We start from the raw sequence: 26,438 nt of genomic DNA on the forward strand, positions 1-26,438 counted from the left end.
TGCAGTGACTCGGCATGCCTGTTAAACTTTCTATGTTTTTGTGTCTTATACTGAGAAATTGTTTAACACAACTACAGTTTAAAGTTAGTATGAATTTTAAAACATTTTCCTGACTTATCTTTGAGATTCTAGGAGCATATTCTCTAAAAAATATCAAGGGGGGAAAAGTGAGTAGAAAGCTTTTAGTTAAACGAAAAAAGTCTTTTAATTGCTGTAGAGCTGTGGTTCTCAGCCCTGCTGCTGCGCATTAGAATAACTTGGGGTTTTAAAGACCTGCCAATGCTTGGGGCCCACTCACAGATTCTGATTTAATATATTGAGGGGCTAGGCAACAGTTTAAAAAAAAAACAACCCCCAAACCCAAGTAATTTAATTTCTTTGCTAATATATACAAATTTCTCTGTAGGTGGTTGATTAATTTGAATTGATTTATTACTTTATAGGAAGTATAATTTGTAATATCAGTATTTTTGTATTGAGTTGAAACTCTTCCATGCACATATCTAAAGAATGCCTTTTATTGGTATGTGTTTTGATTGTTAGAATATGTTTTGATTGTTAGAATGTGTTACATATATTTCACAGATAAAGTATCAATATATTACAAATCAGAAAATAGGTTTTAGTGGTATAGTAGGTGAATAAGCAAAGAAGTAGATTAACTCTTTTTGTCTTGAAATGATAAGGACTCCACATCAAATATTGCCAGTTAAAGTCTTATTCAACTGGAATACAGGTAATTAAAACCTTCAGGTAACCAGATTGATTTTGGTGGTGGTCTTATTTTTAGGGTAAAGTCAAATAAGATGAATATTGAATTCATTCTATTAAAAATCTATTTATCTTTTTAATAGAAAAGCCTGGCATCTATTCTGTTAAATGCCTGTATTAAATTAGATGCCTGTAGTATAGCCTGGCATCATTTTTAGATGCAGCCCAGTCTCTGCATTTCTGAATCTTTAATACTGTTTAGTCATAGTTGATCTTCATAAATCCATTAAGCACTACAGAATTCTTAATTGACAAAGAAAATGTGGTTTTGTTCAGCATTCTGTGCTAAGGTACAAATTTCCCCTATTCCGTTAAGTTGCATTTAAATAGAATTTTCACTGAAACAACATACGTGTATCTACCGGCATGCTTACTGCCTTGAGACCTAACAGTGTATAAAAGCACTCCCTCACCATCACCAAAAAAGAGCCACACCCAGCAGTTGTAGAGTTGGCTGAGGGCTTTAGTGTACTTAGCCATACATATGATGATGTGTTTTCTTTGGCCTTTTCTGTGAATTAGGAACTTTAAAGACTGCCAGTAAGAACAAGGCATGAAAATGGTATGCTTCTGTTTTCGGGTGTGTTGCTTTTGCCCTTTAGAAAATGTGGTATTTCAAAAGGAGAGTGGAAAACTCAGGTCATAACTTTACCCTGAGTCATGCACGCTACTCAGTGAAATGTTTCTATAACCGTAGTTAAGATTTGCTTTTCAAAACTCTCTGGACAGTAAGGATGAGTACTGAGGCTGGCTCTACCCCAGTGGTTCTTAAGCCAGGGCGATTTTGCCTGGTTGGGACACTTAGCAATGTCTGGAGACATTGCTGGGTCTCACAATCAGGAGGAAGCACTACTGGTATCCAGTGGGTAGAGGCCAGAGATGCTGCTAAATATCTTGCAGTGAATGGGGTGACTCCCCACAACAAAGAGTTATCCAGCCCAAAATACCAGTGGTGCTGAGGTTGAGAAACCCTGGTCTACACTGTTGCCTTGATCTACTAAATTCTGTCTGAATTATCTGAAATAGCAATTGTAATTGCTTCCAAATAACTAGTTTCATTGAATGTATCACTGTTCCAATGGTCTTCTCAAGTATTTGAGGGACATTTAAACTTTTTTCCCCATAATGCTTTTTCTGATAGAACTTATTTCTTAAAATTTACGTTTTCCGTAGGAGCAGAAAGGCCAATTATAATTCAGTAGTCTCATCTACTTTTATTTAGCCTGTGCAGCTACTTTTTTTTTTTTTTTTTCTTTCAGTCCTTTGAAAATTCAGAAATAATTCTAGGAAGAATCAGCGCTGTAATTTGCTCAGATCTCTACAAATTTGTCCCTATAATAATTAATTTCACTTGTTAGTCTTTCAGCCATTCTATTTGGGTTGTCTGTTTTTGTTTTAGTGCATAGCTTCTCCATTGAATCCAATCATACAGCGATTGTTTGAATAGGCATACTTAAACCTATTGGTTACTCTGGATTAAGGTGTGTTGTGTCCAAAGTAAAGGATACGTCAGTACTTTAAAAGTAATTAGAAAAAATGTTGTAGCTTCCACATCAACTATTGGAGTCCTTTTTAATTATCCAAATATTTTCAACATTTCTACATACTTTGAAATGATGGCTGATGCGGTATTACTATGAGCTATTTACAGCACTAATCAGAATTGGCAGTGTGATATAGTTCTACCACTCACTTTTTTTTTTTTTTTTTTGCGGTACACAGGCCTCTCACTGTTGTGGCCTCTCCCGTTGCGGAGCACAGGCTCCGGACGCGCAGGCTCAGCGGCCATGGCTCACGGGCCCAGCCGCTCCACGGCATGTGGGATCTTCCCGGACCGGGGCACGAACCCATGTCCCCTGCATCGGCAGGCGGACTCTCAACCACTGCGCCACCAGGGAAGCCCACTTTTTTTTTTTTTAAACTTAGGTTTTAAGTTCACTAAACTTAGGTTTTCCCTAAACTTAGGTTTTAAGTTCACTTAAATGTATACAGATGGTCGGGGAACTAGGATCCCAGAAACTGCGTGGTGTGGCCAAAAAAAAAAAAAAAAAGAGAGATGATAGATGTGACTGTGGTCAGGCCATATCTTTGTATGTGTATAAAATGTCACATCTGTTACTCATATAAATGAACATAATAGAGCATTAGCTCTTCATATCGAACATTAACTGTTCATGTAAGTGAGCATTACTGTTATCATCTCAGAATGCATATCTAGACCTTGGGAAATGATTGCTTTGCTAAAGGGAGGAGACATATAAGGTTGCCACTTAAAGGTTTTTCTAGTACTGTCCCTGGAGGTTAGATCTCCAGAGTATAAGATTACTGAGAAGTGGGAGTAATTTCACTGCAAATGGAGTATCTCTCCCCCTTAAAAAACTCCTAAAACAAACCCCCAAGTCTTTGGTGGGGTCCTTGCTGAGCAAGTTGCTTTAATGTTTTTATCATCGTAAATTTTGATCTGTTCTTTAGCCAGGACTATACAATTTTAAATTAAGCCAACGCATGAATACGTTACCCAGCAAGTGTGGCCAATTTAGATATTCAGGAAATTTTCAGTTGTTCAAGAGAGATTGAATTTTAGAGTTATAGAATGGCTTTATGTAACTGCCTGATTTTGTAGACGAAACCGAGACACAGAGAAGTAAAGTGATTTACTCATGCTGTTACGGTTAGTACGAAACTGGGCCCAGAAATCTGGTCTTTCCTGATTGTTAGGGAAGGCCTTTCTCCTGTAGATACTCCTTCACTGTCACAACAGTCTTTGCCAAACCAGGAGCTTAAGTCATAGAAGGAAGAAATGATAGGGTCTGGTGGTATGTTTCATATAGGAAGGTGGAGTCAGGGAAGATGTGAAGACTGAAAGGTGGAGATTTGAGAGAAGTGGAGCAGCTGAGAGGATTCATTTTATCCTCTTTTTTCTTTTTTTTTTTTTGCGGTATGTGGGCCTCTCACTGTTGTGGTCTCTCCCGTTGCGGAGCACAGGCTCCGGACGCGCAGGCTCCGCGGCCATGGCTCACGGGCCCAGCTGCTCCGCGGCCTGTGGGATCTTCCCAGACCCAGACACGAACCCGTGTCCCCTGCATCGGCAGGCGGACTCTCAACCACTGCGCCGCCAGGGAAGCCCGAGAGAGGATTCATTTTGATGATACTAAATGTAGACTTATAAAATGTTAGAACTGAAAGGGTTGCTAGAGGTTAAATCTTGACTCATTTTACTGTTGAGACTGAAGACTAGACATGCCCAGAATCACACAGGTTGTTAGTGGTAGAACTGGAACAGGAACTTGTCTCCTGACTCTTGTACCCATATATTTCTACATAATACTCCTCCGAGAGTGAGCTGATGGTGGAATATCCAGGTGAATCTGTCCCTTAAGCAGTTGCACATTTGGACCTAAGTGCAGGTTAGAAATTAATGAAGTTGCATCACCAAAATAGAGGGTGTAGTGAAATTATAAGAATAAAGAGCTTATTCAGGGAGAGGTTGAGAACTGCAGAAGGCTAAAGCAGGGCATTGGTGGGTATCACAGGAGGCTGAAAAGGAGAACCGGTGAACGGGGATGATAAAGAGGCTGGAAGAGAACTAGGAATGGGCACTGTTGTGGAGTCCAAAGGTTTTAAGAAGTTTTAGAAGTGGTTGGCCAGTGTGTTATATCACAGGTGTAGAGTTGAATGAGAATCAAGAAATGCCTATTGGATTTGGCAGGAGAGGTCATTGATGAGCTAGAGAATGGTTTCAACAGAGAGACTGAGAGGAAAGTCAGATTGCAAGGTGATAAGAAGGGAATGAGTAGATAAGTGGTTGAAGACACACTTTCCGGGAGGCTGACAAAGAAAGGAGACTGGGAGGAGGAAGGGAAGAAACTGACTTTTATTGAGGTTCTTTACATGTACTATAGGGTTTAGTGTTTACAATACTAGGAAGCTATTATTCTATGGTAGATCCTGGGGCTGAATGTGGTAGTTTCCCTACTCCCCAGGGGCTCCCAGGAGCTCATTACAATATTATTATGTTGTAATGAGTGGAATAATAGTAAAGGTTTTAGTGGAAATAGGAAAGTGGGTTCTTTTTATGGAGTCCCTAATATGTGTCAGATACTGTGCTTTGAGATGGGTATTAGATTTATAAAGAAATGGAGCTACAAATGGTTAGAAATTTATCCACAGTCACATTGTGACTAAATGGTGGAGTTTTTCGTTTATTCCCCAACTGTTTATTGGATGTCTGCTCTCTGTGGGCACTGTTCTGGTTCTTGGGGGATATAGCATTGAACAAAAAGACAAAAATTTCTGCCCTCATGGAGCTTACATTCTAGAGGTGAGAAAGTAAGGATTTAAACCCTGCCGTCTCTCTTGATTGCTTTTAGTGTACTGTGCAAAGTGATGGACTCTGAGAGGATGGGGTGGGCGATCAGGACAGAGGGAGGGTGAAGGTGATTGTTGAAGGATGAGCAAGTATTTGCTGGAGTCAAGTGGAAGAAACATTTCAGGCCATGAGAACAAATGGTTGAATAGGCTGTATATTTGAAAATTTGGAATCAAGACAGGACAGGACGTGAATCCTAACTTTCTCCTGGGGGAAGACCAATGAGTATAAATTTACCTGGGAGGATGAGGAGAATAAAGAATTAGAGGAACGAAGGCAGTAGGGCGAATGGTGAAAGGCTTTGACTTACAGGATGGACACTTTTTTTAAAAATTTTATTTATTTATTTATTTTGCGGTATGCGGGTCTCTTACTGTTGTGGCCTCTCCCGTTGCGGAGCACAGGCTCCGGACGCGCAGGCTCAGCGGCCATGGCTCACGGGCCCAGCCGCTCCACGGCATGTGGGATCTTCCCGGACCGGGGCACGAACCCCTGTCCCCTGCATTGGCAGGCAGATTCTTAACCACTGTGCCACCAGGGAAGTCCTTGATAGTTTTTTTTTTATGTAGTTGCTGTCATGATATGTTTATGTACTGTAATGAAGGCATTCATCCCTGAAGGATGAGGTAACATCCTTAAAGCAACACTTGGGGATGTTAACTTGCATGATCAACCTAACAGGCAGTAAAGGTTGGAAGGTGGCATGGCTAAAGGAGAGGGCCCTGAGGTTTTGATTAAGGGATCTATGAGATTGGGAGGCAGGTTGTCTGAGATGCGAGGATAAATCAGCAAAGGAAATTTACATGATATCTAGAAAAGAGTGAGTGGAAATAAGATTTTTACTTGGACGATCAATAATATAGTTCTCTTGTCTTAGGAAGTGAGAGATAAAGATAGTATGGTGAAAAGTGAGCAGCTCTATTTGTTTAAATTAAATTATTAGTGATGTGTACAGTTTAAAATGATTTTTCCCTTAAGTGGATCCAAACCAAAGGAACAAGATCTTTTAAAATCCGGTGTGCCCAGTATACTGTCGGAGAGAAATGCAGGATCACCCCAGCTCCCTCAACTAAATATAGCCTGGTTCTCTTCTTTTTCACTTTGCTATAGGCAGAAAGAGGAAGAGATGAGGGAAGGCTTTATCACTTTTTTTTTTAAATTTTATTTATTTATCTTTGGCTGCGTTGGGTCTTCGTTGCTGCACGCAGGCTTTTCTCTAGTTGCTGCGAGTGGGAACTACTCTTCGTTGAGGTGCGTGGGCTTCTCACTGCGGTGGCTTCTCTTGTTGCGGAGCACGGGCTCTAGGCCTGCGGGCTCCAGTAGTTATGGCTCACAGGCTCACTAGTTGTGGTGCACGGGCTTAGTTACTCCGCGGCGTTTGGGATCTTCCCGGACCAGGGCACGAACCCGCGCCCCCTGCATCGGCAGGCGGACTCTCAACCACTGCGCCACCAGGGAAGCCCAGTATCACTTTTTTTTTAAACTGTCCTTCTTAGTGGTCTTCATCTTCTCTTGAAGTGCAATTCGTTGTCTACAGCTGCATACATTTTTGTCATGTGATTATTCTATCTTGTTTGTAGCCCAGGTAACTTTATCTTCCATACTTGTTGCCCTGACAATATCACCTGCATCCTTAGGGTGGTAGCTTTCAACTATATTACAGTACATATCATCCATCCTTTTTACAGTTGTGTATTGTGTGCCTGCTTTGTGTCAGTTCATTCACACTGCTCAGTAAACTTTAATAGTGAAATAGATAAAATTGAAAGAGCCAGTACCATGAACTTAATTGTGAAGTCCTGGGGGACTATTGTATTGGTTACTAGGTTTGGTTGTATCTCATAGAGCCTCCAAATAAGTGATTTAAACGGGGTAGACATTTTTCTTTCATATGAAAGTGAGCCAGCATGGCAGTTCTGCTACACCAAGTCCTCAGCCCTACCTCTCTTGTTGCTCCAATATTCCTAGGGTGTTGCCCTCACATGCCTGGTCCAGGGTGATCACTCCCACTTTCACATATAGCCAGCAGGAAGGGGGAAGATGCATGATATGGAAGTTGCTATATCATTTCCAGTTAGAACTTAGTCACACAGTGATACCCTGCATACAAGGTTGGGTTGGAAATGTGTTTCTTCTGAGCATTTATATGCCCAGCTAAAAATCTATTGCCATAGCAGGAGGAGAAAATGAATATTGGGGGAGCAACCAGCCATCTCAGGGACTTTGTTTGGTATTGCTTTGAGTACTGCACAGTACTTAACCTTGTGGCTTATCCATAAGGTGTGAATAAATTGTTCTCATTTCTTCTTTTATATAAAAGTCTGAAGGTCTTCAGGTCCTGGATTCACCTGCTGTTATGGCAATAAGAACTCTAAGAGATTATTTACAGAAATGTTTCCTTTTTATAATAGGAAATAATGGGAAAGAAAAGTACTAGTGTATATGTATTATAATGCTAGAAGGACATTGAATCAATGTTTATAAATTGTTTTCCAACAGTTTGCAAAAAATTAAAAAGTGACGAGAACCCTTTTGTTGCTGTCTGATACAGTAAGTATAAAAAGCGAGCAGCAGGACTCCCTTGGTGGCGCAGTGGTTAAGAATCCGCCTGCCAATGCAGGGGACACAGGTTCGATCCCTGGTCCAGAGAGCTCCCACATACCGTGGAGCAACTAAGCCCATGCGCCACAACTGCTGAGCCCACGTGCCATAACTACTGAAGCCCACACACTGTAGGGCCTGCATGCCGCAACTACTGAGGCTGTGTGCTGCAACTACTGAAGCCCGCTTGCCTAGAGCCTGTGCTCTGCAACAAGAGAAGCCACCGCAATGAGAAGCCTGCGCAGTGCAATGAAGAGTAACCCCTGCTCGCCACAACTGGAGAAAGCCTATGGTCAGCAACGAAGACCCAATGCAGCCAAAAAATAAAAAAACTAAAAAGTGGGCAGCAATTCCCATACTTAAAGATTAGAGTCTGGCAGTCAAAGCTGTTTTGTCGACTTTGCCTGCTGTGATCATTCAGCCTTCAGTGCTTCTCAGATGAAAGTGTTTCTGGGACCATGTGTATGATTTTGGCCAAATCTGCCTACCTGTTCTATGCTCAACCTAATATTTGTCCTTCAATTTACTTTATATTGATTAGTTTTTAAAACTTAGCCTCCTTCTAAGCAATAATCCATTAAAACATGGTTTTGTTTCCTAATGTTTAATAGTCATTAAAATACATAATTATTAAAACAAGTGTCATTTTAACTACCTAAAAACATCTCCTTTAGTACATACACTTAGGGAAGGGAAATAGTGCTTTGCCTCATTTCATAGGCCCCACTGCTGTTTTTTTTTTTTTTTTTGCGGTACGCGGGCCTCTCACTGTCGTGGCCTCTCCCGTTGCGGAGCACAGGGTCTGAACGCGCAGGCTCAGCGACCATGGCTCACGGGCCCAGCCGCTCTGCGGCATGTGGGATTTTCCCGGACCGGGGCACGAACCCATGTCCCCTGCATCGGCAGGCGGACTCTCAACCACTGCGCCACCAGGGAAGCCCTCCACTGCTGTTTTTTTGTAAACCTTCCATAAATCCACATAGCTAAGTGGCTCTGAATTTCAAAGAATTAATATCTTTGTGCTTTCAACTCTAGAAGAGAAACTACTGGTTAGTGCTTAATTTTGAACTAAAGAATTAATTGTCTCTAAAACCTTGACTAGGTTATTAAGAGTGATCTGCAAAACATAGCCACCTAAAGATCTTTTCAAGCTTTTCTCCAGAACCTGTTGGGGAAGATGCTTAACTTTTGTAAGCCTTAGTTTCTTTATTTTTAAAATGGAGCAGTATTATTTACCTCGTAGGGTTGTTCTGAGGATTAAGTAAAATGATGTATTTAAAAGGCTTAGGGTCTTCCCCGGTGGTCCAGTGGTTAAGACTGCACTTCCCCTGCAGGGGCCACGGGTTAGGGTTAGGGTTTCCCTGGTCAGGGAGCTGAGATCCCACTAGCCACGTGTTACGGCCAAAAAAAAAAATACGACTTAGCGGTGGCAGTCACCCTTTCTACTATTGGTGGACGTTTGGGTTATTTCTAATTTTGGACCATTTTGAGTAAAGCTGATGTGAACATTCTTGTATATATGTCTTTTGGTGGATATACACATACATTTCTCTTTAGGTGTATACCTAGGAGTGGAATTGCTTTATCATAGTTATGTTTAGTTTTAGTGGATACTACCTAACGGTTTTTTCTATTCCTATCAGAATGTATGAGAATTACAGTTGTACCACAGTCTCTCCCACAGTTGATATTGTCAGTCTTTGAAATTTTAGCCACTCTGATGGGTGGGCAGTGGTATCTCATTATGGTTTTATTTTTAAAGTAATTTATTTATTTATTTTTGGCTGCATTGGGTCTTCGTTGCTGCACGTGGGCTTTCTCTAGTTGTGGTGAGTAGGGGCTACTCTTTGTTGCTGTGTGCGGGCTTCTCATTGCGGTGGCTTCTCTTGTCGCGGGCTCTAGGCGCACGGGCTTCAGTAGTTGTGGCACGTGGGCTCAGTAGTTGTGGCTCGTGGTCTCTAGAGCGCAGTCTCAGTCGTTGTGGCACACGGGCTTAGTTGCTCCACGGCATGTGGGATCTTCCCGGACCAGGGATTGAACCCGTGTCCCCTGCATTGGCAGGTGGATTCTTAACCACTGTGCCACCAGGGAAGTCCTGGATATCCTTTTTTAATGAAATGCTCGTTCATAATCTTTTACCCATTGCTATTTTTAAAGGTGAAATGGTTGTCTTTTTCTTTTGTTTTTCTATAATGATTCTGGATATGAGTCCTTTGGATTTAGGTGTTAGGAATATTTCCTCCTAGCCTGTGACTTGCATTTTTACTCCCTTAAGGATGTCTTTTAATGAACAAAAATTCTTAATTTTAATGAGGTCTAATTTGTCATTTTTTTCTTTTATGGTTGGTGCTTTGTGCCATGTTTAAGAAGTTTTTACTCTTCCCATGTTAAAAAATACATATTTAAAAAATATTTGAAACTCATTTTTTTTCTCTACAACAACATAGGTGATGCTATGGAGAGTGGAAAGCCTTGTCCAGTGCAGGTTGTTTTGGTTCAGAAAGACCAACATGCCTTTGAGCTAGAAGAGAAAGCCTTGGCCAGCATCCTCTTACAGGAACACATCCGAGACCTTGACGTGGTGGTGGTGTCAGTGGCTGGTGCCTTCCGAAAGGGCAAGTCCTTCTTTCTGGACTTCATGCTACGATACTTATATTTCCAGGTAAAGTAGAATTATTTCATTTCAAATTAGAAAGCGAGACTGTTACGTCCAAAAGAGCAAAACTAAGCTCATGAATTATCCTTGATGTTTAAAGTTACTCGAAATTTTAGACTTAATGGAAATTTCTTATTTCTCCTATAGAAGGAAGGTGGCCGTTCAAATTGGTTGGGTGACCGAGAAGAACCGTTATCAGGGTTTTCGTGGAGAGGGGGCTCTGACCCAGAAACCACTGGGATCCAGATCTGGAGTGAGGTTTTCACTGTGGAGAAGCCAGATGGGAAGAAGGTAAGGAAGAAAAAGACTTATAAACTAACAAACACAAGAAAATGAGAACTTTAATGTGTCACCTGATAATCCAATTAAAAATGATTTTTATCATAATGATATAAATGCATGTTTAAAACTAATTCATGAATATAATTTAAAAGGTCAAAGAGTAACATAAAGCTTCTAACGAAAAATAGCCGTCAGGTGCCCTAGTCCTCCGTCTACTCATTTTCACTTTCCAGAGGCTAATGCTCACAGCTGTTCAGATGTTACTTCTGTTCTTTACACTCTTACTCCTGTAAGCATTCACTGCCCCCACCCCTCCAGCTGTCAGCAGGGCATCTTACCCACCTCATCGAGCCTAGTAAGCTTCAGTTGTAGAGCTTCTCCCCAGGTTTCTTTGTAAGGGTCAGCAGGGGCAAGTCATGTGTCTCCTAAAGTGGAAGAGGGGATTTGGGGTTATGACTGTTTCTTTAACAGACTTTAACCCATTCCTTCTGTTTTTAGCCTCACCCTAAAGCATACCTTCACAGCTGTTTGTGCCTCTCATTTTTGAGTCTTTCCAGGGCTTCAGGTTTCATATCCCCCTTCAGGTTGTTCAGCTTCAGCCGTTTCCTTGATGTTAAGTAATTAAATATTTTGAGAGCTGGACAGTTGATGCATGACTTTTTTTAATGTTTACTTACTTACTTACTTACTTATTTATTTGGCTGCGCTGGGTCTTAGTTGCGGCATGCAGGATCTTCGTTGCTGCATGCGGGATCTTTAGTTGCAACATGCGGGATCTAGTTACCTGACCAGGGATTGAACCTGGACCCCCTGCGTTGGGAGCCAGGAGTCCTAACCACTGGACCACCAGGGAAGTCCCTGATGCATGAACTCTTGATCACTGTTTCCACAGCTTCTATTTTTTCCCTTATAAATTTCCTTATTCTTTTAATGTTTTGTTTCTTTCTCTCTCTTTTTTTTTTTTTTTTTTAGTGAAGTTTCAGGAGAAAGGTATATTGGAAAACCCTTTTTTCTTTTTTTTTAGCATAGATACACATACAGAAATGCGTAGCAAAATGGGGAGATTATCACACATTTCTTTTAAGGGTAGAGAATGTAGGAGAATAAGGAGTTTTTGGAATATAACATTAGAAACTTTTGCATGGAAGGATCTTCAGATGTTATTTTTATCCAGCCTTTAATTTTCCAACAGCTTTACTGAAATTTAATTGATGTTCCATTTCTCCCCTCCCAGCTTTTGTCACTATTTTACTTTAATAACATTGTTTTTATTTTTGTTTAAATGGTCAGTTATCTTTTAAAGATATTTAAATAATAAGAAAAAAGCCATATATTTACCCATGCAGTTACCATTAACTGCTCTTCACTTTTTGTGTCCAGATTTTTATCTATTTTTTGTATTCATTTTTCCTTCAACCTGAAGGACTTCTTTAATATTTCTTGTAGTGCTGCTCTTTTGGTGCAGAATTAGCTTTCTTTCTATGTTTGAAAAGTATTTTGCCTTTGTTTTGAAAATATTTATGCTGGATATAGAATTCTAGGCTGGCAGTTTTGTCTTTCAGTGCCTCAAAGATGTCACTCCCCTGCCTTTTTTTTTTTTTTTTTTAAAGATTTAATTTCGGGCTTCCCTGGTGGCACAGTGGTTAAGAATCCACCTGCCAATGCAGGGGACATGGGTTCAAGCCCTGGTCCAGGAAGATCCCACGTGCCGTGGAGCAATGAAGCCTGTGCACCACAACTATTGAGCCTGTGCTCTAGAGCCAGCGAGCCACAACTACTGAGCCCGTGTGCCACAACTACTGAAGCCTGTGCGCCTAGAGCCTGTGCTCCGCAACAAGAGAAAGCCCACACACAGCAACGAAGACCCAACGCAGCCAAAAAAAAAAGATTTAATTTTATTTATTGTTTTGGCTGCGTTGGGTCTTCGTTGCTGCGTGTGGGTTTTCTCTAGTTGCGGCGAGCGGGGGCTACTCTTCGTTGCGGTGCGTGGGCTTCTCATTACAGTGGCTTCTCGTTGCAGAGCACAGGCTCTAGGCGTGCAGGCTTCAGTAGTTGTGGCACATGGGCTCAGTAGTTGTGGCTCGCTAGCTTAGTTGCTCTGCAGCATGTGGGATCTTCCCGGACCAGGGATCGAACCTGTGGCCCCTGCATTGGCAGGCGGATTCTTAACCACTGTGCCACCAGGGAAGTCCCCATGATTAGTCTTGATTGGTCGTTTAGTTTGACAGTATCCTCTTCACAAAACAGCTAAGGTATGGGTAGATGAAGTCTTTTATCATTAGGTTTCAGTGTATTCATGCTAGAAACTTCATTTCATTTGAATTGATCTTTTTTCTGAATAGTGCTTTCTTTTGGTTGAATTTATATCTTATGTATTCAATCACAGTAGTGCATTGGGTATATGAAAATCCATAAATATATAATGTTATTAATGGGTCCTGATATATAAACTATATAAAATGATTTATTATCATTTCTAAGAATAAAAATACTTTTCTAAGTAATAAAAATATTTCTAAGAATAAAAATTTTGATTTGTATTTGTTATCATAAATCTTACTTAAAAATGTTTTTGACTATGGCATTTCTCTTCTTGTATTCAATAGAGCTTCATAGAAAGCTTCCCTTCTGGCCTTTGCAATAACTTTGGTATTGGTAAAGAACTAGGCACTTGCTGATGAATTTACTTATTTTTCTGAACATATTAAACCCTGTCTTCTTTTGGAACTAGTTACACACGAGTTTGAAAAGTTTTATTTTTAAATTATATGACTGAAAATTATAGCAAGTTGTATAAGGATTATAAGGTACTATATCTTATTTAACATTTTGCATACATCTAACTTTTAAGGTGGGAACGTTCATTAAGGCTTCATGAAACCTAATTACATAGAGTGAATGATAGCCTAGTTTCTCGTGCTTTCATTTGGCATCTGTGGTGTGGTCTCTGTTTCATAAAGATTGAAATAAATGTTCATTTTATTTTATCATACAACGAGAAAACTCTAGAAATTTGAGAGAAGAATGCAGGCTTGCAGGTAAATGCCAAAAATATCCCACGCCATATGTTTTATTTATTTATTTTTTGATTATGCCTAAGTTTAAACTAAGTCAGTTAGTTAATTGACTTAGCCAATCCAAATGACTGGCTTTGAAAGTGAGCTAATTGACTTCAACATTTGGCTGTTTTGATTGTTAGGGTGATTTTCCCCTCTTTTCATACCTTATTGCTTTGTATACCTCTATTTTGTGTCATATCACCAGGTGAGAGCAGATAATCTTCTCCAGAAAAGTTCTCTGTTCAAAAATACAAGGCAGCTGAATACTTTATTATTGAAAACAATTCACGTATTAAGTGGACCTGCGCAGTTCAAACCCCTGTTGTTCAAGGGTCAACTGTAATTGTGCTTTTCTGATAGCACCTACGAGCAGGTGCTTGAGCCTCATTTAAATATTACCTGTACTTTTCAGTTTCTCCTTGCGTGTCTTCCCTTCTCACTTTTACATGTTTTGTGTGTGTTTCCTTTTTTTCATAGGTTGCAGTTGTTCTGATGGATACCCAGGGGGCATTTGACAGCCAGTCCACTGTGAAAGATTGTGCTACCATCTTTGCTCTCAGTACCATGACTAGTTCTGTTCAGGTAAGACCATTTGACCAGGACAAAAGTTTGTAGAAGAAATAAGATGAAGAGAATACATCTAGTTTCAGTTATTGTTCTGTTATCAGCATTCCTATGGTGATATGTAAATGTTCTTTTTAGACTACAGATATAAGTTAAGCTCTTACAAGCTTAAGAAGGAGCCTAAACGATTTTTCCATTTTGGTCATAAATATATGTAGTATATTCCAAGAAAAGTCTGAAAAGTGAAAATCGAAATTATATCATTTACATCATACAGGAAATATAGATTTGGTAAAAATTGAAGAAAACTATATTTTAAAGTATAAAGGAAAGATTATGTGATTTCAACATTACATGCATAGTTTTCAAAAAGACAGCTGTTATTACTGTTTAAACAGGCCTCATATTCTTATATGCAGACCTTTAATTGTACAGAGCTTCTGTTCAGTCCTTTAGCCTTATTTGGGATTCATTTGAAGTAAGCTAGACTAGAATAAATCTGGACTTTTGTTTTCTAGATTTATAATTTGTCCCAGAACATTCAGGAAGATGATCTTCAACAGCTACAGGTATATATTTCTCATAAAAATGTTAATATATCATTTAAAAGTTTTAAGACTAAGATAAGTGTTACAACTGAGTAGTTTCAGCCAAAGACTGAAACATGGAGGAAGGCTTGGGGTTCATGGTAATCCTGCATTCTGTATCTGTGGCTGGAGTGGTCAGGGAAGGCCTTAGTGAGTTGAGCTGGGAACCGGAAGAAAGTGGGTAGGTCAGTCCTGCAGATATATTGGGGGGAGGGGTGTGGGGAGTGGTGCAGGGGAGGGGACAGCAGGAAGAAAGACCCTGAGGTGGAATGTGCTTGGTGGGATCCAGGAACAGCAAGGAGGCCAGTGGGTGGGGTTGGAGGGTGAGACGGGAGAAGGCCAAGTGATGAAGTCAGAGAGGCATTCAGCTTCCAGTGATGCCCTGCCTTTGTAGGACTTGGGCTTTTCCTCTGGGTGAGATGAGAGCCATGTTTTGATCAGAGGAGTGATATTATTTGACATATTATGAAAGGATCACCCTGGCTGTTGTGTTTAGAATAGATTTTTAGAGGCACAAGTGTGCATTCAGTGAGACTGGTTATGGAGCTATTGCAATAATTCAGGCGAGGTTAAATAAATTCATATTTATAAAATGCATAGGATCATGTGCCTGGAAAACAGTATGTGCTTAGTAACTGCTAGCCATTACTTATTATACCTATCACTGCTACTGTTATTAGTCATTGTCTCCTCTTCTCCATAGTAGCAGTTCTTTTTTTGGGGGGGCTGCGTTGGGTCTTCGTTGCTGTGTGCGGGCTTTCTCTAGTTGCGGCGAGTGGGGGCTACTCTTCGTTGCAGTGCACGGGCTTCTCATTGCGGTGGCTTCTCTTGTTGCAGAGCACGGGCTCTAGGTGCGCGGGCTTCAGTAGTTGTGGCACACGGGCTCTGCAGTTGTGGCGCACGGGCTTAGTTGCTCCACGGCATGTGGGATCTTCCCAGACCAGGGATTGAACACGTGTTCCCTGCGTTGGCAGGCAGATTCTTAACTACTCTGCCACCAGGGAAGTCCCAACAGTAGCAGTTCTTATACACTTTTCCTGTAAAATCCTCTTCATTGAGTATTCCAGAGTTGGATGCAATTTGGCATGCTTCTCTAATTCTACTCCTCCCACCGACATTCAAGAAACATATCAATACCAGAGTGGGGGTGTCTTTTATTATAGAAATTACCTTGAATTAGTTCTAATTTCTATTTCTTAAAAAAAAAAAAGGAGGCCCGCGTACTGCAAAAAAAAAAAAAAAAAGGAAATAATTCCTAAATTTTGGTTCTGAATGTTATTATTAGTAGTTACCTGTACTTCATAATTGGTGGTTCTACACCAGTGCCATTGTTCAGTAGTTGAGAGCTGTTGCTCCATAATACATATCCATCAAAACTTGAATTTGACACCTTTTCACCTGAAACTTATTCCTTTCTAAGCTCCTTTTTTTGGAGTGCCTAATTTGTGTGAGGCAGTGGACCAAGTGCTGCAGATACCATAGTATGTGAGGTAGACATGATTCTTTATGGATTTTGTAGTCCAGTCAGTGAGAGGGTACCTAAATGCCTAGGCACGGGTGATGTATTAGGACTACTTGTCACAGAGTACCACGACCTGGGTGGCTTAAAACAGTAGAAATGTATCATCTCACAGTTGTGGAAGCTAGAAGTCGGAAATCAAGGGGTTGACGGGGCCACAGTCTCTCCGAGCCTGTGGGGAGAATCCTTTCTTGCCTCTTCCTGGCTTCTAGTGGTTTGTTGGCAATCTTTGGCATTCCTTGGCTTGCAGCTGTAACACTTCAGTCTCTGCCTCTGTCTTCATGTGGCTGTCTTCCCCCTGTGTCTGTGTGTCTTTGTCTTCCCGTTGCATTCTGTTCCCTGTGTTTCTGTTATGTCTTCTTATAAGGACACTAGTCATATTGGATTAAGTCTTACCCTAGTGACTTTATCTTAACTTGAGAAGACCCTACATCCAATAAGGTCACATTTCACAGGTACCAGGGATTAGGACTTCAGCCTGTTTTTTTGGGGGGGTGGGCACAACTCCATAACAGGTGATAAGGATTATGATGCAGTTACATAATTCTCCTTTGATACTCTTCTCAAGAGCTCCACCATCCTCTGGTTCCTCAAACCCAAGAGGTGTTTAAACATGTCTTTCCCGTAATCATTTCAAAACTAAACGTTCCTGATTCTGTTAATTACGCCCTACTGTAGGGGAGGAAAAAATCTTTACTCATCTTAGGTTCTTGGCTGAAGCAGGGATTGAATGGAAGTGCCTGCTTTGATGAAGAGGACTGGGACAGGTGTCAAAGTGCTTGGTGAATGATAGGGAATGACCACATGGTTTGCAGATGGATGGCAATAAAGAATGGGGAAAGAGATTATTCTACAGAATGGCGCAAATCCTAAAGGAGTAGAGCTTTTTACCAGAAGATGGAGGATGATGGTTGAGAAGTGATAAAGGGAAGCAGGGAAGTCACCAACCCCACCTTTTGATCTGGAGACACATGGGATGTGAGAGAACAACAGCTGCTACTTCAGATATTTATGGGGAAAATTGTGCCCTCAGGTTTTGTTAAAGCAGGGAGGTAGAAGAAATTCTCAGAGAAGGAGCTGGAAATTTAGGAGAGTGTTCATTGTGGCTCTGAAGTTGCAGGAGAAACAGTGGAAGTGTCTGAGGGTGGGGGAGGGAGGACCAGAGAATTTAGTGGCTGATAGTGCCAGTGCCTTCGACTGTGAAGCTGGAAGGGGGATGTGACTAGGGTTAGGGCACTGGTCAGTGAGAACAGGGATGGTAGGTCGGATGGATTTTACGCTTATGGAGGGTGACCACTGGGCCTAATGGCCAGAGGCCTTGTCTCCTTGGACAAGGTTGATTGATGGTAGATCTAGAAATTGAATAAATATAAATTTTATGAAGGAGGCAATAATTTTCTTGTGTACCTGGAAATTCACAAGAATCAACTGGCGAACTATTTAGAATAAAAAAAAAAAATTTGGTACCAATCACAAAGTACAAATACAAAAATCTGTAGACTTTCCTGTCTACCAACATTAACCAGTTTAAAAATGTAATGGAAAACATTTGCTGTAGCAAAATATTAACAACTTGGAATAAATTTAAGGAGACCTATATGAAGCACTTCAGTGTTGTCTGAGGCATATAAAAGATTTAACCACATGCAGGAATACACCTTGTTTCTTCTGTAAATATCTATATTTCATATGTATCTTCTATATGTGGAGCTAACACGTTTATTGCTTACTCTGTACCAGACACTGCTGTGTATCATATAAATGTTACTTCATATGAGACTGAGTATTATAAAGTTGTTACTTCTTTCCCATTAAACAGAATCATAAAGGTATTCTTTTGGGAACTTGTCAGGATTGTTCTGAGATTCATTTGGAAAGTTAAATTGTAAAACCTCCAAGAATATTACAAGGGGTGGGGGAAATAAGAGAAAACTGACTTAGTACATCTTATAAGGCTATAATTACTGCAACAGGGCACTGGTTCAGGGAAAAATAGATTAATGTGATATATACTTATGATATTGTACATTTTCATATATTTCATTCTACTTAAGAATATATAATACATAAAGGATGGATCAGTCAGTAAATGATGTTAGGATAGTTTCCTATGTATTTAGATACAAAGAAATTAGATGCCTACCTTGTGCTATATACGAAAATAAATTCCAGATGATTAAATATTTTGATGTAAAAAAAGAACATAAATAACTGGAAAAAAATAGGCCAATATACAATATTGAGGGAGAAATTTTTTTTTTTAATAAATTTATTTATTTATTTTTTGCTGCATTGGGTCTTCATTGCTGCACGCGGGCTTTCTCTAGTTGTGGCGAGCAGGGGCTATTCCATGTGGCACGTGGGCTTCTCGTTGCTGTGGCTTCTCTTGCTGCGGAGCACGGGCTCTAGGCACACGAGCTTCAGTAGTTGTGACTCGCGGGCTCTAGAGCGCAGGCTCAGTAATTGTGGCGCATGGGCTTAGTTGCTCCGTGGCATGTGGGATCTTCCTGGACCAGGGCTCGAACCTGTGTCTCCTGCATTGGCAGGCGGATTCTTAACCACTGCACCACCAGGGAAGCCCCGAGGGAGAAATTTTTTTAAAAAAATATTTATTTGCTTATTTATTTGGCTGCATCAGGTCTTAATTGTGGCACGTGGGATCTTTTGTTGTGGCTCACGGGCCCTCTAGTTGTGGTGCGAGGGCTCCAGGGCGCGTGGGCTCTGTGGTTTGTGGCATGTGGGGTCTCTAGTTTAGGCATGTGAGATCTTAGTTCCCTGACCAGGGATCGAACTCACATTCCCTGCAGTGGAAGGCAGATTCTTAACCACTAGAGCACCAGGGAAGTCCCGAGGGAGAATTTTTTAACCACGATGTCAAAGGTAGAAGACAAGAGGAAAAAAAGTGGCTAGATTTGATTCCATGTAAATTACAAATCAGGGTTCTGAACAGGAGTTCATTACCTATTAAGTGCTGAGGGAGAGAGATGCCCAGGTATCTGAGGTCCCAGCCTCGGGGATTGGGAAAGGTTTCCTGGTGGAGATACTCCCTTCACTCTGTGCCTTCTTCATGGAGCCTAGAATTAAGCTCTCTAAATGGGTAAGATGATATCTATCATTCTAATACTTTTTCTCCTTTTAAAAGTTAATAATGTATAATATTACTGATGAAATTAGAAATATTATCCTTTCAAAAAATTGGGCACTTTGGATAAGGCTGAAGTCCCCCTCTCCCCCTCCCCAGAGGTAACCACTATGCCTATCAGTTTTGAATATATCCTTTCTATTCTTTCCCTGCGTTCTGTAAACAGGTATGTATCCCTATAGGAAATATATGACATGTGACAACAAGCCCTTATCCAAACGCTTTGAGGCTACATGTGTTTTGGAGTTCAAATTTTTTTGGATTTAAAATTTAAAAAAATTTTTTAAATTTACTTATTTTGCTGCACTGGGTCTTCGTTGTGGCACTTGGGATCTTGGTTGTGGCATGCGGTATCTTTAGTTGCAGCATGCGTGATCTTTAGTTGCAGCACATGAGATCTTTTAGTTGTGGCATGTTGGCTCTTAGTTGCGGCATGCAGGATCTGGTTCCCTGACCAGGGATCGAATCCAGCCCCCCTGCACTGGGGGCATGGAGTCTTAACCACAGGGCCACCAGGGGAGTCCCATTTTTGGATTTTAGATAGATAATATGGTGCATATATTATAGCATGATGTCTGGGATAGGAATGGGCACTTGGTTAATACCTTCTAATTAAACATTAATATTTCTGCAGTGAAATGTGTGACCAATTATATGAAATAGGATAAATAAAACCTATTTAAAGCCTTACATCAGTTTAAGGCAGACTTTCCTCCAAATGAGTTTGCCGCTTAACTTGGGGTTTTAGAGCTTTTTGGATTTCAGAATTACAGATAGGAAATCATGGTTGTATATAGTTTTATAGTGTGTGTTTCTTTTTTATATATATAGTATTTTAATTTACCAGGTAGTTTTTTTTCCTAATAAATTTTATTTATTTATTTATTTATTTTTGGCTGCGTTGGGTCTTCGTCGCTGTGTGTGGGCTTTCTCTAGTTGTGGCGAGTGGGGGTTACTCTTCATTGTGGTGCGTGGGCTTCTCATTGCAGTGGCTTCTCTTGTTGCAGAGCACGGGATCTAGGTGCACGGGCTTCAGTAGTTGTGGTGTGCGGGCCCATGGGCTCTAGAGTTCAGGTTCAGTAGTTGTGGCGTATGGGCTTAGTTGCTTCACGGCATGTGGGATCTTCCCGGACCAGGGATCGAACCCGTGTCCCCTGCATTGGCAGGCGGATTCTTAACTACTGCACCACCAGGGAAAGCTGTACTTTTTTTAAAAAACATTTTATTTATTTTTAATATGGTGATCTGTATTCATAGTTTAAAAGTCAGTAGTCTTGCAGTGTTCATAATGAGCATCCCTTCTACGTCCCATTCCCTTTCTCCAGAGGCAGCCACTTGTACTCCTTTTGGCTGTGTCTTCTGCTGTTTGTGTCTACAGTTTTAAAGAACGTGCTTATATTGTTCCTTCTGGATTTAAAAGACTTAAGTGTTATTTCTTATATAAAATTAGGATTTCTCTCTCTTTACAACTCTCCTACCCCTCACTCAGTTTCCTTCCTCTCATCTTCCCAGTAGTTAACGTTGCAATTTTTGGTTAAAAAAGTATTTGTATTTGCCTTATTATATGGATATATGTATATGTTCTTCATAACTGAGGTGTCTTATATCACTCTTTTCATTAGTTTAGTGTTCTGTGCTTATCAGTAATGCGTCTGCAAAGGAGAGACTCAAAAAATATCTCAGTCTGATCTTAATACTTTAGGTTCTGTTTTATTTTTCCTTGGGGAGGCATGACTTCTTGGCCTGTGTTTTGTTCCTTTAATCTGGAGTGCTTCTTCTAGACCTGGGGCATAGCCATCATCCTAGTAATTTATTTATTTATTACAATTATTTGTTTATTTGTTTGTTTATTTATTTATTTTGGCTGTGCCAGGTCTTAGTTGCGGCACGCGGGATCTTTGTCGCGGCTTGTGGACTTCTTAGTTGTGTAATGTGAACTCTTAGTTGTGGCACACGTGTGGGATCTAGTTCCCCGACCAGGGATTGAACATGGGTCCCCTGCATTGGGAGCATGGAGTCTTATCCACTGGACCACCAGTGAAGTCCCTATTTTCTTTCTTTTAATAAAAAATTATTTTTATTATTTTTGTGTGTGTGTGATAAAAACTTTTAAAACTCTTAGCAACTTTCAAGTATACAGTACAGTATTATTAACTACAGTTGACCCTTGAACAAAACAACATGGAGGGTTAATCTGCATATAACTTGGCATATTACCCTTAAGTTTCATCCATGTTGCCACAGATGACAAGGTTTCCTTCTTTTTAAAGACTGAAAAAAATTCCCCTGTGGTATATATAATCCATTATGTATATATGTATAATATATATAACATTTTTCTTATCTGTTCTTCCATTGACAGACACTTAGATTGTTAGATTGTTTCTGTATTTTAGCTATTGTGAATAATGCTGCTATGAACATGGGAGTGCTGATATCTATTTGAAATATTGGTTTTGTTTCCTTTGGATATATACCAAGAAGTTGGATTGCTGGATCATATGGTAGTTCTCAGTAGCTGTTGTGTTGCATAAGTTCTTCATATATTTTGGATATTACCTCTTATCTGACATATGATTTGGAAATATTTTCTCCCATTCAGTACATTGCCTTTTCATTTTGTTGATGGTTTCTTTTGCTGTGCAGAAGCTATTTAGTTTGATGTAGTTCACTTGTTTATTTTTGCTTTTGTTGCCTTTGCTTTTGGTGTCAAATCCAAAGATTGCCAATACCTATGTCAAGGAACTTACCACCTATGTTTTCTTCTAGGATTTTTATGGTCTCAGGTTTTACATTCAAGTCTTTGATCCATTTTGAGTGAATTTTTGTGTATGGTGTAATATAGTAGTCTAGTTACATTCTTTTGCATGTAGCTGTCCAGTTTTCTCAACACCATTTATTGAAGAGACTCTCCTTTCCCCATTGTGTATTCTTGTCCCCCTTTTCCAAAATTAATTGACCATGTATATGAGGGTTTATTTCCGGGCTCTCTATTCTGTTCCATTGATCTGTGTGTCTGTTTTTATATCAGTACTGTACTGTTTTGATTACTATAGTTTTGTAATATAGTTTGAAACCAGGGCCGGGCAATTTCTTTTCGATTCCTTTCTCAGTTGGATCCCATTTAATCTTTTGTTTATTCTGTCCATCATTGTATGCATTCTCCAGTAGCTTCCTGAGGAAGGCTGCATAGGAGATAACATTTTTGAGGTCTAATAAATCTGAGCATGTGTTAATTTTATCCTAGAATTACAGGAAATAATTTTGTTTTAGAATTGAAGGCATCGTTTCATTACTTTCCAGCTTCCAGTGTCTCTGCTGAAGTCCCACATCATCTGATTCCTTTGTATGTGACCTTTTTGTTTCTCTCTGATGCTTTTAAGATCTTCTGATTCTTGGCATGAATTTTCATGGTTATATACCTTAGTGTGGGCTTTTTCTTCATTCTTGGTACACTCATATCCTCAGAAAGATAAGACATTGCAACTGTTGCAACCAAGAAATAACAGGATGCTGGTATAAAGCAACCTTCAGAAAACCAGAAAGAGCTCCTGGAAATTACAACTATGACAGCAAAAATGGAAAATTCCGTACAGGAGGAGTTAGAAGGTAAATTGGAGAAAATTCTCCTAACAGGTTGACTAAAAAGACAGAGTAGAAATCAGTAGCAGGGGAGGTAGTGGAGCATCGAGAGAAGAGGAGAGGAGAGGAGAGAGACAGAGGGGGGAGGAGAGAGAAGGGAAAGGGGAGGAAGAGAGGAGAGGGAGAGGTGGAGGGGAGGGGAAGAGGAGGGCACCGAAAAATAGGAAAATTTGAGGATCAATTCAGGAGAGGTTTAACATGTTGGTAATCGATATTAGTAAAACAGAACACAGAAAATGGAGGGAAAGAAATTATAAAAGGATTAAATGATGCTCTAGAATTGAAAGACATGAGTTTTTGTCTTCCCTACTAGAAGCTTTTCTTAAAGGAGTGGTGGTCCCTGGTCATCTGTATTTGAGAGTGAGCCACTAAAATACCAGCTGGTAGCTTTTGGTAAGAGAGTGGGCCTCTTGTACTGGTTTGGATCACCAGTGAGATCACTGGGAAAGATTATTTAGTTATTTTGTTGCAGCCCCTAAATGTCAGTGTTTGCAGATTATTATTCTTGGGTTGTCAGTTTCTCCAGAGACATCTTTAAACTCCTGTGTGGGTAGGTAAAGCTTGCTGTGGCTCCAGCAGGGTGAGAGGCCCAAGGAGTCTCACTGTGGCACATGTAGACCTGACTTAAGTACCTGTTTCCAGTAAGGTAGGGGACTTACTCCCATCTTCAGCTGAGTTTGGTTTCAAAGTCTAAATTCTTTTTGGTTCACTTCCCATCTTCTGTGGGGGCAGGAAGGGGATTGGAGCTGGGGGAGGGGGCAGGACCTGGGAGTGTCGGCGATCCCTCAGAAGGCTTCCAGCCATTTCCCAGCTCCCTCACACCCTCCTTCAGGGTGACCAGTGCTTCTAATTTCTGAGCCTTTCAGGGATTCTGCTGAAAGACTCTGCTTGTTTCTTTCTGGCCCCTGCCTCACAGATTTCTTAGCAGGGCGGAGAAAGCCAAAACCCGAGACAGTTCTCATTTGTTTTCCTTCCAGAGTGTTTGTGACAACTCCTCTTTTTCATGTCATTTCTGATCCTCTCTGTCCTGTGAGCTTACACTTTTTAAACTTCGTTTTGCTTTACTTTTTAGTGAGGCTTCATGAAGAAATAGAGGTAAATGTATGTGTAAACCCTGACTTTAAAGAATTCGTTCCTTGGGTCATTTGAATGACCTCCTACAGGCCCAGTACATGCTACCGTTGCTGCTGGGGGTCCCGCAGTGCACAGAACAGACAAACGTCCTGGCCCTCACGAAGTTTAAATGCTAGTAGTGAAGACAGGCACTAATCACGATAAATAAAGGTATATTACGTTAGGTAGTGAGACAGGTGAAGGAGAAAAATTTCACAAGGACATGGGGTAGGAAATATGATGCGGAAAACTGTAATCTTAGGTAGATGGCCATGGGAGGCTTCATTGAGAAGAAGTCATTGGAGTAAAGACCTGAAGAAGTGAGGGAGCTGATTGGGCAGATGTTTGGGGGAGGAACACGGCAGGCAGAAGGAGGAGTGAAAACAAAGGCCCTGAGGCAGCATTGCGCCCGCAGGCTTGAGGAGCATCACGGAGGGCCAATGTGACTGGATCACACTGTAGGGACTGGCTTTTATCCTGAACGAGCTTGGAGGGTTTTGAGCAGAGGTATGACGTGGTCTGACTAACCTTGTGTATGACAGAGCCACCGTGGCCGCTGTAGTGAGAAGAGTCTTGGGGGGGGTGGGGCAAGGGCTGACGCAGGAGAAGCTATTGCAGCCACGTGGAAGCTGTGAGTGGTTGGATTTTGGGTTTGCTAATGAATTGGGATGAGGGGTGTGAGAGAGAGGGAATAGTCAAGATTATTTTAAGGTTCATGACTCCTGTGGGCTTTTGAAACTGTAGAATTTTGGTCTCAGATAAGTATTATTCAGTCTGTTAAATGAATTATTTGCTACAGAATAGCCATAGAAATACTTTGTAATATTGCCTTACAAACCATAACTCTTCTTTTTTAAAGCTCTTCACAGAATATGGTCGTCTGGCGATGGATGAAATTTTCCAAAAACCCTTCCAGGTAGAATATTAACTATAAATATTTAAGTCATATCTTTGTTTTAGTTCAGAGATGAGCAAACTACAATCCACAGGCCAGATCTGGCCAGCTGCCTGCTTTCATATGACCTGTGAGTTAGGAATGTTTTTTTTTACGTTTTTAAATGGCTGAAAAAAATCAAAAGAGGAATAATATTTCATGACATATGTAAGTTATTTGAAATTTAAATGTCAGTGTCCACAGTGAAAGTTTTATTGGAACACAGCTACACTCATTTGTATTGTCCGTGGCTGCTTCTTGCTACAGCAGCCTGAAATATTTACTCTGTGGCCCTTTACAGGAAGTTTGCTGACCCTTGCTTTAGCTAATTGTTTTATGAGGGTAAGAATGCATAGTAGCCTCGGTAAGATTAGAGGATCTCTAAGTATTATTGTTTTAGTTTGCTTTTCCTTTCTGACGTTAAAAGTAGATCTCAGGGCTTCCCTGGTGGTGCAGTGGTTGAGAGTCCGCCTGCCGATGCAGGGGACACGGGTTTGTGTCCCGGTCCGGGAAGATCCCACATGCCACGGAGTGGCTAGGCCCGTGAGCCATGGCCGCTGAGCCTACGCGTCCGGAGCCTGTGCTCCGCAACGGGAGAGGCCACAACAGTGAGAAGCCCGCGTACCGCAAAAAAAAAAAAAAAAGTAGATCTCATTTTATGAGTAGCTAGTGCCATATGTTTTTCTTGTTCTCCACCATATTCCTCATACTTGCATTTCGAGCAGAGCCCTGAATTTAACATTTTCTCATCAGTCTCTTCCTATTAACCCATGAGAACAAAAATATCAGATGGGATATTGACCTCACATATGGTTTATACATGTTCTGCTAGTGTTTATAAGGTTTCTAAGACATTACAGAGAAGATAAATCCTTTAGCACATTTTCTTGCCCCCTTTGAAGAAGCTGGCATTATGCAAAAAAGTATTTGAATGGTTATTTTGAAAATACATTTATGCAGTATTATAATACATTCTGCTCTCTTTCTAAACAGACACTGATGTTTCTGGTTCGAGACTGGAGTTTCCCTTATGAATACAACTATGGACTACAGGGAGGAATGTCATTTTTGGAAAAGCGTCTACAGGTAAATAAAAATATAATCTTCTGAGGAATTACCTGAACTAGTGATAACTTTCTCATTTGCCTTTAGCTATTGTATTTAAAGGACATCATGGAAAATTACCTTTTGTGTTGAAC

The 26,438-nt window shown here is 40.6% G+C and overlaps 1 protein-coding gene across 1 annotated transcript in view; it reads left to right on the forward strand.

The window, feature by feature from the left end:
- The window catches only part of ATL3 (atlastin GTPase 3), a 50,566-nt gene that overhangs the window by 1,969 nt on the left and 22,159 nt on the right, over positions 1-26,438 (forward strand). The window contains exons 2-7 of the mRNA XM_082626535.1: positions 10,189-10,403; positions 10,545-10,688; positions 14,216-14,320; positions 14,821-14,871; positions 25,165-25,221; positions 26,233-26,325. Of these exons, the coding sequence (XP_082482661.1) occupies positions 10,189-10,403; positions 10,545-10,688; positions 14,216-14,320; positions 14,821-14,871; positions 25,165-25,221; positions 26,233-26,325 (665 nt within the window). The remainder of the gene's footprint in view (positions 1-10,188; positions 10,404-10,544; positions 10,689-14,215; positions 14,321-14,820; positions 14,872-25,164; positions 25,222-26,232; positions 26,326-26,438) is intronic.

This window comes from Mesoplodon mirus (genome assembly GCF_964341445.2).
Source record: "Mesoplodon mirus genome assembly, chromosome: 7".
In the NCBI taxonomy this organism is placed as follows: domain Eukaryota; kingdom Metazoa; phylum Chordata; class Mammalia; order Artiodactyla; family Ziphiidae; genus Mesoplodon; species Mesoplodon mirus.